This window comes from Chiloscyllium plagiosum, unplaced genomic scaffold (assembly GCF_037043375.1).
Source record: "Chiloscyllium plagiosum isolate Xiang-an unplaced genomic scaffold, Cpla_swu_hap1 HiC_scaffold_12, whole genome shotgun sequence".
Lineage (NCBI taxonomy): Eukaryota > Metazoa > Chordata > Chondrichthyes > Orectolobiformes > Hemiscylliidae > Chiloscyllium > Chiloscyllium plagiosum.
In genome coordinates this window covers 18,439,324-18,453,743 of record NW_028270150.1, presented here as the reverse complement: position 1 = coordinate 18,453,743, position 14,420 = coordinate 18,439,324, and the positions used below count along the sequence as shown (strand labels likewise).

The following is a 14,420-nucleotide window of genomic DNA, read 5'->3' as shown; positions in this document are numbered from 1 at the left end:
TAGTGCCAGGATTGGCACTGTGTGATGGCCACCTGCCCATCTTTCTCCCGCTTACATCAAACTCCAGTCTAAAATTGGGGTGAACAATTCCACAAATTCTTTGTCCACCTTCACTGTGTTGATATCAAAACTTATTGCAGTCTCTATTTTACTTTTCCTCAGCCTCAAAACTCCTTCCAACTCTCAGTCTTTTTGGTGCAAAGAACAGGTTTTAAAATCCAAATATTGATCACTGAGTCATTGTTTTTTGATTTAGCTCCTTTTCACTGCTACACTTTGCAATCAGAGTGCCATTCTACACAACTCACATCTTAGTCCTTTACGTAGACTTCACATCAGCAAGTGCAAAGCATCTACTTTATTCACAGCTATAGCATGTGGAGATCTCTACTGATGGCCCAACTCTCTTACAGAAAATAATTCATACACCTGGCCCTTTTGACCCAGAGTCTTTCTTCTGTGGCCAAATAATATTTATTCAGCTTTACAGGACAGCAGACGTTAGGTTTATGTCATAGATATGGTCAATAGTCACATATCAACTGAGTGAAGACATTAACTGAGAGTCCTAGAATTAGAATTTAAAAACAAAATACCTTATAATGTGTAGCAAAATGCAATGTAAAGCTCCCTTATCTAATGAAGAAGACTGCTTGATATGATCAGTCAGTCTTTTGGATATATGGCCTACATATGTGGTATTATACATGTCAAACATATTAATGGATGCTTTGTCCATGGCAACACCACTAACAGTCACTTTCTAACTAATTAGCAGTCTCCATGCAGTATAAATGTTGGTATTTCTCTTGAATTGGTATTCTTGCAAAGTATGCTAATGAGAAGCTTTGACAAAGTGGGACATTTTTCAGCATTTCTCAAGTTGTGAACTCCCCAACAACTATTCATGACCAGAAAGCTAGAAACTTCCTTTCTTGAATTCTGTTTTACTTTGTTTCCAGGTAACAGATGGCACGGAATGTCAGCCGTACAGCAATTCGGTATGTGTGCGGGGACGCTGTGTCAGGACTGGCTGTGATGGTATTATTGGCTCCAAGCTGCAGTATGACAAGTGTGGAGTTTGCGGGGGTGATGGTTCCACTTGTGTGAAAGTATCACGAAGTTTTACCAAGAGAAGGTAATTTGAACCAATACATTATGTCAAAATATGAGGTGAATATTAGTGTCAATGATATTTTATGAGCCATCAGTGTGTTTTTCTGTAATATTTTCTTTTTGAAAGCATTAACGTCAATGGCATCTTTCTAAGATCATAGTTTATGGGTTTAGAGGTCAATGATACATGTTATTGCTGGGTACTGGAATACATCGCCAGTTCTATTTTACCTAATTAGATTAGATTACTTACAGTGCGGAAACAGGCCCTTCGGCCCAACAAGTCCACACCGACCCTTCGAAGAGCAACCCACCCAGACCCATTCCCCTACATTTAACACTATGGGCAATTTAGCATGGCCAATTCACCCAACATGCACATCTTTGGACTGTGGGAGGAAACCGGAGCACCCGGAGGAAACCCACACAGACACGGAGGGAATGTGCAAACCCCACACAGACAGTTGCCCGAGGTGGGAATTGAACCCAGGTCTCTGGTGCTGTGAGGCACCAGTGCTAACCACTGTGCCACCGTGGCACCCAATTTTCCTCTTAATTATTTTCAGCATATTTCAATCAGCATCTGCAGATTTCCCATACGCTTTTCAAGCTTGACTTCTTCATTTATGTGCCTAGGTTGTGACAGTTAGCAGTTATTTCACAATGGAATGGGAGATGATTGACCTTGATCTTGTCCTAATCTGATTCACATGTATTTTCCAACTATGCACAAGGCATTACACTCCAAAGCAAAAGATCAAGCTGTCCTTTTTTTCTTTCACTGGAAAATTTACAGAATACTTGTGCTGAAAAACCCCCTTTAAATTTAAAACAGCACTTTATTTAATCGGTACCTTGGCACTGAGTCGATTTGGGAAAATAAGATGGATGGGGAAGGCTATTAACAGGAAGAGACATTAACAATCTGCTCAGTGCCAGTGTGGATCTCCTCCTCAGTGGTTAGTCGAACCAATTGTAACTAGAACAGCTTTTCTTTCTGGGAAAGTAGCCTAAGTTTAACTTCCCAATAGACCCTAAACTCTCTTAAGTTAAGGATGAATGCTTGGATCAGACATCATCAAAAGTGCAGGAAGGTCAGTAGTTAGATGTATTTAAGATAAGTTAATGAGCGGTAATTGTCAAGAAGAGAGGAAATGCTGTTTACAAACCAGTCTCCAAATATTTCAGCCCTGTCCTTGTAGTTTCCTATTGACCTACATTCCTCCAGTTGTATTTCCTTATGTAATAGACACTTCAACTGCTTGCTGGGGTGGACCAGATGGTGTGGCACCAAGATGTACCACAATTGAGAAGGCTGCAAAGTTACTTTATGTCCTGTGCTGAATTCATTGATCTCAGTTAGGGTGACATTGAGATGCCAAATTTAGCCTCACTCATGAAGCTTCAATGAGTTTGCCTGTGACGTGGAGATCCACTTGTAACTGATGACATCTCATTTGTCATAATGTTGGTCTAATTTGACCAATCGGAGCGACCTTATCTCTGATACTGTTCAACGACATTGAAGCAGAAGCTCTGAGCACTTTCTAGAGGCGCATCTTCTAATATTTGAAATCAGGATCTTCTGTTTACTAGGCAGGTGCTTGAGTCCACAAAGCAACAGCATCACTTACTATGGAGGCCAATCTACTAAAACACAAAGCCAGAATTGAGTCCAGTTGCAATAAGTCTTAAGGTCTGCTAACCTGATATCTCACCGTGTGTGCCCGTATATAAACAATGATCACTAGGCCACTGCCAACCTTCCTTGAAATGTCATCATAATCAGCATGTGAGGATTGAGCAGCTTTATGGGATTACTTAATGATTTAAATCGTCAAAGTCACTGGGTGTGTGTGAGCATAGGGGTGCATCTGACTAGTGTTGGGGAACATATCACTGTTTTTAGGAATAAATAACTGTGCTGGGCAGTAAAAGGGTTAAAGGATATTACAGTATCCCAAAGGCATCAGGTTGATCTACAGCAGTTGGTACAAATGTAAAAGCTGAGGGTGCTATTTTGAGAGTCTGCAATGTTAAGGTTGATTAAGGGAAGGGTTAAACACTGTTACACTCTGAGCAAGTCCGCCCTGGTGCACATTGGCCAGTGCAACAGTTTATGGAAAAGACACCTCCTATGGGTTGAATTTAAGGAAATTCCAGTGTTCAGAGGAATGCTATGAAAAATAAATGGCAGCAGTTTCAAACGGGTCTCCGCAGTGTGGCAGACAGACTGATTGAAGCACCCAATCCCTTTCCGCCTGATTTCTAGTTTAAATACAATAATTATTGAGACCACAAGGTCATCAAAGTCGAGTCCAATTCCAGCTTTGCCATGCTCAGATACATAAGATTGAAAATTAAGAGGCTTTCAAGATAGAACCGTACAGATGATAATCTCTCCCGTCTAAATGAATGTCTGTCTAATGCTGTTAGCAATTCTGTTCACAAACACACAATCCAGATGTGCAGCCCTCACAGCTAAAACACCTCACACTGCACAGACAGACTGACTGCCTCACACTGTCTCACAACACATTTAGTGTGTCCAGGTGCAGCTTGTCAGGTCAATGGACTCCCTCACTCTTCACTGGGGCACTCATGTTTGAGATCTTAACCACTAACCTTAGGATCTCGCACTTGTGCAGAACCTGACGGTAATTCCTGACATTTCTCTTGTTCTCCATCAGAGAGGCTACAGTGGGCTCATTACAGTTGTTGGAAGTTTCTTGTTCATTACTTCCATAAGTCATCTATTTGTTTTAAATTAATGCATCTTTTAAAGTAACTGAGATAAAGAACGGCTGGATAGGTTGGACATTTTTCATTAGGGCGTTGAGAGGTGACCTTACAGAGGTTTATAAAATAATGAAGGGTAGATTGAGTTAATGGTAGTTGTCCTTTCCCTAACATGTGAGATTTCAAGACTAGGAGACATATTTTTAGGGTGAGAGGAGAGAGATTTAAAAAGGACATAAGAGGCAGTTTTTTTACACAGAGGGTGGTTCACATGTGGAATGAACTTTCTGAGGAAGTGGTGGACGTATTACAATGTTTAAAAGACATTTAGATAAATAAATGAATAGGAAGGTTTTGGAGGGATATGGGCCAGCAGCAGGCAGGTAGGACTAGTTTAGTTTGGGATTATATTCAGATGGACTGGTTGGACCCAAAGGATCTGTTTCTATGTGTATGACTCCATGTGGTAAGCATTTATGTAGTCATATTGCATGCAGGAGTTGGTAAGTTTGTAGGTTGTATATATTTATAGCTTTAGTTGAGAGCAATTACCATGGATACCAGTAAGTGACACAGCATTGACTGACAGGTTGCTCTAATCAACTATATCTGAACCAAAGCAATTTTCGATTGTATACGTGTGCATCTTACATTGTAGAAAATACCAGAGCCCATGTGCATCGCGCCCCCAACATTTACATCAATATTATTTTGAAAAGAGTATGTTTTGACCAGGTGAGAGGAGATAGGATGGTTATCCTCTTCTCCGACTTTTTGTTTGATTGAAACAAGTTTATTCCTTTTCTTTTGAAAAAGAATATGCTTGCAAGTGCAGAGAGTGTTTTACAGTCTCTGTGCTGTGACCATACACACACACACACGCACACTCTTGCTTTTAAATAGATGCTTAAGCACACTGCAAATAAAGAGCCAAATGTAATGGCTTAACGATTAGATGCTGTCTGGACAAATTCCTTTCATGGCTAGAGTCACATCGTCTAAATGATGTCTAATGTTTTGTCTCCACTTAGTCGAGTTAGATTGTGTGGATGCTTAGCTAACAGCCTAAAATTCATACTTCTTTAAGACAATTACTCCTGGAGAGGCTTTGCCAGTGTGCTGCCTTTGGAATGGAGATGGCACCATGTTGCCAATACTTAGCCATCTTGGATTGTGATTTCAAGACATTGGAATGTGGCTTCAGTTTTTGTTAAAATTCAATTAGAGGCTTCCAACTAATAATTCATAATGTCATTTTTAATAAGGCATGGTTCCACAATAAATAGCAAATCCTGTAGGATATTCCTGTAGAATATACTGTAGAAGAATAACAAACCGTGTATATATTGTCAGGAAACAGAAGTATAAGAGAAATTGTAATGGAATAGTGCATCTAGCTTATGTTACAGCATAACAGACTTTGTGTGTGTTGCATGAGAATAGAAAGATCATGTATGTTTGACAGGAAAATATAATCCCTGTTTTGATTATAGGCCTTGAAATATTGCATTAATTTTAAAAGTAAAGAGAAGATTGTGTATATTACATAGAAATAGTAAACTCTTGGCAAATTATGCAATCACTCTTACATTGCAAACTTCATCTTAATTTTGTTTTGTCCATTTAGTGTGGGTTACAGAGAGGTAACAAGAATCCCTGCAGGAGCAACACACATCAAAGTGCGGCAATACAAGCCAAAGGGTCAGCAGCGGTTCACTGCCTATTTAGCAGTTAAACGGAAGAATGGGGATTACCTCTTCAACGGCAAGTACATGATCTCGACTTCAGAAACGATTGTTGATCTAAATGGCACAGTGCTCAACTACAGCGGGTGGAGCCAGAAGGATGATCAAATGCATTCAATGGGTTATGGACCATTAAAGGAGCCACTGATAATTCAGATACTTGCCACTGATCCTGGGAAACCACTTGACGTGCGCTACAGCTATTTTATTCCTAGGAAACAATTGCCTTCAGCCAATGAAAATGCCATCAAGACTCTGGCTGCACAATCCAACCTTCCCAAGTGGGCAACAGGACCCTGGTTGTCATGTTCCAGAACCTGTGATACTGGCTGGCAGACCCGAACTGTTCAGTGCAAAAACGGATATGGGAAACTGACAAAGGGATGCCGCCTGTCCATGAGACCCTCAGCATTTAAACAATGTTTTCTGAGAAAATGTTAATGCATTACTGTTGAGTAAGAATCTTTTTTATTTTGTCATTTTGTTTGGTGTTGTCTTAATCTAAAATGAAAACATACTTGGAGAAAAGGAGGGAAAGGGTAGCTAGCATGCTTTGGTTTAAAGCAGACACCAATGTCAGTTTGGGAACAATCAAAGCGTGGGCAGAAGATATTTTGTGGACCAAAGAAGTGCACATTGGTATTGCACCCAATGGGAGAGCTTCAGATGCATTGCCCCAGACTAGTGAGAATGGGAAAGCAGAAGATGATACACACCTGCATGTTGCCTACCTCAGATGCATCCCTCAACTGCATGGAAATGAGATCAATGGAGCTACCCTTTCCATGGATACAAGCTGGTGCATTGATTCCACAAATCATTTTGTCCCTCCCAAGGAATCTGACATTCCAACACAAGCCTGCCTTGTGTTGCAATACATTTGTTGCTTTGCTTGCTTGTGGCTGTTCAGTTGGACTCGGTGACTGATTCTAGGGTGTTCAATTGGGATCATGCACAGAGCAGTGCATTCTCACTCACTCATTCACTCCTGTGCACGTGACAGTAAAAGAAACCAGCTGGCTGGTGAGGGAATTTCATGTGTTCAAGAATGGAATGAAGAACAATTGTGCCGATGAGCATGCAGCATTCTGTGGACCCTGGGAGGAACTTGTGCCATGGTGATTGTTAAAGTGTTTAATGATATTATCTCTTTGCAATGATTGAGTGACAGAGCAGACTTGATGGGCCAAATGGCCTAATTTCTGCTCCTATGGTCTAATACCTACAGGAGATAGTTAATACCCCTATTGGACTCTTTCAAGGAATCCTTGATTGAAATATGATATAATTCTACTCAATAATAACAAACCTGATGCAACACAAGAACAAAGAGTAGAATGGCTGTGCTGTTAGGAATTGTATGGTCAAGGGGAAGCTGGTAAAATAATTCTATACAACTCTATATTCCTGATAGATTCAGGGCCAAACTGAATGCCCACAAGAAACTCTAAAAAAAAATTTGAGACTGGGACCTTTCACTAAAGTTCATGTATGTAACCCAGAAATATGGATTTTGTGAATCATTCTAATTAATTATAATATCAAGTTACGACTTTCACTTGGGTGAATATCTGATCAAACGTTAAATCATCTACCCTGACTCTACTTGGTATACTCCTTGTCTGTTGGACTAATATTGCAATAGAGCAAATGGAACCACAGAGAAAAAAACAGGTTTGTGAACTTTTCGTCTGAAGAGAAATGGTTTGCTTCGTGCACATACTTACTGTATTCAAGATATGACATAGCCTAGCAGGAACAAGACTTTAATAGTTAATGTGGTACATGCAGATGATACAGCAGATTCTCATTTTCAGGTTGCCACCTGGGAATTAGGAGCAAAGAAAGGGAATGGGTTCAAAGCCTGAGTTCTGATATTTGCTTTGCTCAAAATGAAAGTTCATCAAAAACCCTGAAATCGTCACTATCTAAAGGAGTCATATCACAGGAGACAGCTCCAAGGCGGATTTAAAAACTTATTTTCAAATGAACAGACTTCCTACATCCAAATAAATTGTCTGCTCCAAAACTTGAAAAGTGACAGTCTAACTTCTAACTAAAAATATCCAAATGAGTCTGTGGTTGGCATCTCTGGAATTGCTGGAGGTTAGGATCAAAGGTCAGTAGGTCATTCAGATCTTGAGATTACTGCTCCCCTGGTCAATTCTAGGATCTTTAAAAAAGCGCATGTGGTGTTTGGCTTTAAACAAAGTTGAACCTTACTCTTGATTTCACACACGCAACAGTGGTGTCATTAGTGTGTTTCTGCTTAACCATCTACAATTTCCATGCCAGCACACTAATGCTGGGATCTACCCAATCAGAAATTATTTGCAGATGGGAGAATGTGCAATTTTATAAATGATGTGTTAATTTGCACGTTTATTCCCCCATCTTAAGTGAAGCTCAATTATCAGCCCCTTTCTAAGTGGGCCAAAGCTTGTTTAGAGATGCCTCACTGTCACCCTTGCCAACCACTCTATTGATATTCATTCTCAGGATAAACGCATTGTTGCCAAAGCCACATTTCAAGCCATCCCTATTTACCAAAAGAGATTAGTGGTGCTGGCAGGTCTCCTATTGTTTCCTGGAGTAGAGAGGTGTGTTATGCCACTCAAAGGTCAACCAAGTTAGTGTGAAGTTGGAGTCATGAACAGGTTAGTTTGTGTAAATGTAGATAGCTTCCTTCCCTGAAGTATGTTAATTGATTTGATAGATTTGTCAGATAGTCTAGCACCTTCATGGTCACGTGTGCCTATACCAGCTTTACACTTTTTGATCTCTTATCAACTGAATTCAAATTGGCAGACTTTCAAGGGAGATTTGATCTCATTATTTGTATTATTAATCCAGATGTCTATTATTAATAACCCACAAACATAACCACTCCACTAAAAGCACAAAGTGGTACTGAACTATTCAGACTGAGAAGTGCCAGTCTTAGTCTTTTAATTATACTTAGATGACCTCAGATGAAGCAGCTGTAAGCAATCATGGATCAGAAAGGATCATTCAGTCATTTGGAGATCATCCCTCCAAATGCACTCACCCTTCCAAGGCTACCATCAAACTGCTGTATTCATCTTCCTGGCAATTTCTTTTCCAATCATGTAGAACCCTGTAAGTAAGAAATTTCCTCCTTAACTCAGTGAAGACATGAGTAGAAGTCTCAATTCACCCAGGCAAAGGAGGGAACATATTGGTATTTAGAATCAAATTGAACCTAACTGAATAAATGGCCTCACCAAATGGCACGCTCAAAAATCATTTATTAGGGCAGGTTGGAATAAGTCATTCACCCCTCCACCCCTCCCTGTCCCTCCTCCCCTACATAGTACGATAGCCTAATACTGTTCGAGTATCACTTGTTAATTTTTGTGTATGCCATTCCTGCAAATTATTATTTGGTTTATGTTCCACTTTTGTCTGGTACAGTAGAAGGGAAACCAACACCTTCGGACACTGTTGATGCCAGTTTTCTCTGGATTAGTCTCCAATTTCAAACAATGTTTCAGAAAACTATGAGGTAGCAAGCACCTTTTCAATAAGACCCTACCTAAATGGATTGAATTGTTAACCAATTTATTTTCCATGGGAACAGAATTCAAACAAAACCTAGTCAGAAACTTCATTGGCATTTATGGTATGACCTAAAACAGGTGTGTACATTGCTCAGGTGTTGAGGTATATCTCTGCTATCCTGGCAGCACATGAAATAGAGCAAGGTATTCCTAATGTCTATTTACAGTGTTAACCAAAATACCACCTTTTTATTCGCTGTCTATACAAAGTTCATAACTCTTAGAACCTTTGTACACAATGCCTAAAACTTAGTTAGTAGTGACAGAGTCAATTTTGAGTTGGAAATTTCCCATACTACAACTCAATTAATAAACAATTGCCCCAGTCTGACCAGTAATTACCTGGTCTCAGCTAGAAATCCTGGAAGAGAAATTGTCTCAGTTTTCCTGGGATAAAGTTTGGAAATTCAACCAGAGTTCCCACTTCAAACAATTATCCAACAAAGTCTTCTGGAAGCTCTATTGCTGTGTTAATAGCATTCAGTGCTCAGGTTCATATGTAATGAATGGTCGCTGATATAAAATTTGGTTTAGAGGTAATCTCTGAGTCAAAAGAAATATCTTTCGAGACAGCAACCAGTTCCAAATTTTGGGTGGTATCAGAAGGACACTAATCATTGATAATAAAAACAGAAACTTCTGAAGAAACTTAGCAAATCTGGCAACATTTGTGGAGAGAAAAATGAGTTAGCACTTTGAGTCTGGTATTGACTCTTCAGAACTGGAAAGGGCTGCAAACTTGTCAACAGAATTATTGCATGCTATAGACAGAGGGGAAAGAGGAGCAAGTGAAACAGATTGTAAGAGTGCTCAGAGCCAAAGACAAAGAGGTTGCTAATGGCAGTGAAGGAGGGGTAGAGACGCAAAGCCTGTCTGACTGTTAATCAACCTGCAGATCCTTCCATTACTTCACACTATTCTCCAAGGGAAGAGTTTGAAGATACAATAACAACAATATCCAGAGGGTGTCTATTGCATTCAAGAAAAAGAAGAAGGGGGGGGAAAAAAAGCAAAAAAAAAGTAAACAAATCAGCAATTGAAGAAGTAGAATTTGATGTTTTTTAATGTCAATTGATAGGTCAGATTTACATTTGCTTCTTTAGCTTATTGTTGCACAAAAGTCAAAATTATTTATCGTTTAACATTTAAACATTCATTTTCCTGTGGAAACTGTCTCGTGACAAATTTGGCACATGTTATAATAGGGCAGCTCTGATCCCAGCAAAGACCATGTGATCCCAGGTTGGACAAAAAAAACTCCTTCTATTCTCAGGGGACAGTATAAACTGCCAATTCCAAGCCCTGTATGCTGGCCCAGATATGAGGAATAAGGTGGGATAATGGGGGTAGGGGAAGAGTACTATTGGTGTCCCTTTTGATCCTAAGTACATTCCTGGAGTTGAGTTGAGCCACAGTAGGCCAAAGGATCCTTCTTGCCCACTACATGGTCCTGGGAGGAGCCATAGAGTGGGTTGGATTTGTTCATTCATTAGAAAAACGATGGTGTTATTCTGAATTCTACCATGTGTACCACCCTTATTCACTTACTTAGCTGGGCCAATGGAATCAAAATGACCAGAAACCTATTCTGCATCTTCAGTTCTATCATTCCCTTTTGAAGTTGGGAATCAAAGAGATAATCCTTTTCTACAATGTATAGATTTTAATTGGGTCTCCGTTATGAGGGAGAAAACATTCCAATGTAAATTTAAATTGTGAAAATGTTAAGGCACAGCACTGAAATAATTTATTTGTGTTAGTATAATTGGTGTGAATTTGATGTAACAGTTATTTATTGTTATTTAATGTGGAGAACACCCATCATGCAATTTTTAAAAAGAAATTGCTGTTGTGTTCTATTATACAACTGTTTAATTTATGCTTCACTCCTCTTGTGAGAGTTCACTATATTTTTTAATTATGTATGTTTACGTAATGTACAGCACTGGTTGCTTTGTGTACTGTTGCATTGTGTTCTTTCCTCGTGTAATTATTTAGATGTTTGCATTCCTCATGAGGGAAGCTGCGCTTGTCTTTTTTTTATAAGAAAAATTATTAATTGACTGAGACAACATGTCAAAAGCAGTTTAGTACTTGTTTTAAAAGATGTAGCAGTTGTGTAATGCATATTAATCATGTCTAGAACAAAAATGCAAACATTTGCAGGATTATAGGGACAGGACAGGGGACTAGAACTAGTCGAACTATTCTCACAGAGTGCTGACACAGATCCAACAGGCTTCCTTCTGTGACGCACCTAGTCTGTGATTCTAAGAACTTTTTTTATCAATTATTTTAAGCACATCAGTAATATTCTGTAACGTACTGTAACAATAATCATGTTGTCTGTGTAACTAATGCTAAAATTCACTTTTGTAATGTGTGTAAATTATATATTCAAAATGCAATACCACAGTCCCATAATTAATGCCTGCTGTTGTTTTATTAAATGGTTGAATTTAAAAGAAAATTTTCAATATTCAATTCCCATTCAGAAGTTTAGTTCTTTCCTCTATCACATCTCCCTCAAAAACAAAGAAACATGAAATCTTTACTTTAAAATAACTATTTTAGTTGATAGAATTGAAGGGAGATAGTCAAAGCAGTAATTATACTTTGTAAAGAAAACTAAGATTTAATACTGTGTGCAGGTGTACACACGCATGTATGAGTCTCTGGCTCCATGAGTACGACTTCCATTACCTCCTATTGTAGATTGCACCTGCCTCTTACAGTTGATGATGGAAAGTTAATAGATAATTCCCTCAAATTTTGTTCTTAACATCTACATTGCATTGGTTGTTTGAGCAAAGAACTGAAGAAAATGATGTTGCGACTATAAACTGGAAGTCATTTGTTTATCAAGAAGAGGTGAGGAAAAAAACCTTCCATTTATTTACAGTTTTCATGAATTCAGAATGCACAAAATCTGCAAGAAATGGTGAGAGGCTGTGAACTCTGCAGCGAGTAACTCCTCATCCTCAAAAGCCTATCCACCATTTGTAAGTCAGCAGTTTGATAGAATACTCCTTCCTTGCCTGAATGAGTGCAACTCCTATAATACCTAAGAAACTCAGTACCATCCAACACAAAACCTGCTTGGCAGAACCCTATACACCATTAATCACTTACTCCACCACCAACACAGAGTGGCAGTAGTGTGTACCATCCAGAAGGTGCATAGAGCAACTCACCAGTGGTCCTTTGACAATCTTCCAAACTCATAAACACTAAAACCTGGAAGGACAAGGACAGTATATGCATTGAAACACCTCCGCCTGCCAATTTACCTCGAAGTTACATCATCTGGACTATGAACTACATCATTGTTTCTTCACCTTTGCTGGGACAAACTCCTGGAGAGGGACAGCATGATGGCTCACTGGTTAGTGCTGCTGCCTCACAGCACCAGGGTCCCAGGTTCAATCCCAGCCTTGGGCGACTGTCTGTGTGGAGTTTGCACATTCTCCTTGTGTTTACATAGGCTTTCTCTGGGTGGTGTGGTTTCCTCCCATAGACCAAAGCTGGTTAGGTGCATTAGTCAGAGGGAAATGGGTCTGCGTGGGTTACTCTTTGGATGGTTGGTGTGAACTGGTTGGGCTGAAGGGCCCGTTTCCACACTGTAGGTAATCTAATTAAAAAAATATTCTTAACAGTATTGTGGATGCACAAACAGGAAACAGACTGCAACAGTTCAGTAAGGCAGCTCACCAACTCGAGGGCAATTCGGGATGAGCAATAGATGTGGACTTAGCCAGCACTGCCTCATGCCATGAAAATAAATAAAGGAAACTTCACAAGCAAAGATTATTTTTGGAAGGGAAAGTTAGAAGTTGTTTTGCACACTGCAAGGTTATATATGTATTAGTTGTGAAATAATTCCACAGAGGCCAGTATCACATCACCAAGTTAACCCTTTATTTAGATGTTCTTGACACTGATCTAGCTCCCTGTCATAGTGAACAGGACATCTGACACTCCTGTTCTTATCATCCAGTGCTCTCTAATTGGATCAGATTAACAGCCTATTCGGGGAACTGATATTCTATAGGTCTCCCTGGCTGACCTCATTACAATCACTACAAATTGGATAAATGACCAGCTAATCTGATTTTCTGGATTAAGGAATAAATGTTAGACCACCAGAGAAATCTCTTATTCTCCTGGAAAAAACAACAGTTAGTTAGTTACTTTCATTACTTTAAGTGATCTCAAATTAAACTTGATCAGTTAAGTATTTCTGAAGTGCTGTCACTTCAGCTGTGGAAATGGTGGCTGTTTGCACATTGCAAAATTCCATGAATAACAATAAGCCAAATGGTTGGTTAACTGTGATTCACCCATGTTAGTTGAGGGATAGATACTAATCTAGTCACCAGAATAATTCCTTTATTGTATTCTGAGAGTAGCTGCACCGCGGTTTCATATGTAACTTTAAATTGAGACTTCCAAAGTTGCACAACTCTTCCCTCAATGAAATGCCAACTCAGATCATGCACTAAAATAGCAGAGTTTGACTTGAATTCATGATCTACAGTCTCTAAGGCAAAATCGCAATGTCTGTGCAAGAAAGATTTGGAAGCTAGTGGGCAGGGAATTTCTGCAAATGCCTTGTTGGATCAATCTCCTGGTCTGACGTCACTGTCGATGTGCCCAGCAATAGCCAGCAGCAAATTAAAACTAGTTGAGTGCTCGCTTGAGGGAAAGCTGATAATGCCAGTGGGAGCTTCCAGCTGGTGAATGGGTCACTGACCAAGACAGCTCATTGCCTGGAGGTGACCTCCCTATGTCAACTGAGCCAGAGGATCAATGAGGCCCCTGTAAAATTGCCTTTCAATGGAGCTGCCGGAATCAGGGGCCAGAACTGTGAGTAAAGGGGCAAAGAGTTTCCCATTCCACAAAGAGCCACACTTATTTTTACTAACTTTAGAAGCCTTCAGAAGACATCCCCATCACCAAGAACTCTCCCTATTGCCTACTCAAAACATGTAGCATCCAGCTGTCCCAGTGGAAGTGTCAACTGTCTCCCACCGCCTGTGTTCCTTAGTGGGGCTGAGGCTCCCAACAGCAGCATGTTAATTGGCCACCTCTGGGAAAAGTGCACAGGCTGGGGGACCTTAAACATCATTCGAGCCAGGCTCACTTTGATTTAAAAACAATGTTGGTAAAATTCCACCCAAAACCGAATTGCTGCTCCTGAGCTATGGCTGCCAAGTCACAGCAGAGTGGCATTCTTTGT

The 14,420-nt window shown here is 39.8% G+C and overlaps 1 protein-coding gene across 1 annotated transcript in view; it reads left to right on the top strand.

The window, feature by feature from the left end:
- Positions 1–11,610, top strand: part of adamts5 (ADAM metallopeptidase with thrombospondin type 1 motif, 5 (aggrecanase-2)) — a 38,464-nt gene extending 26,854 nt beyond the window's left edge. Inside the window, exons 7-8 of the mRNA XM_043701394.2 lie at positions 963–1,138; positions 5,483–11,610. Of these exons, the coding sequence (XP_043557329.2) occupies positions 963–1,138; positions 5,483–6,041 (735 nt within the window). The 3' untranslated portion in view covers positions 6,042–11,610. The remainder of the gene's footprint in view (positions 1–962; positions 1,139–5,482) is intronic.
- Positions 11,611–14,420: the final 2,810 nt, after the last annotated feature.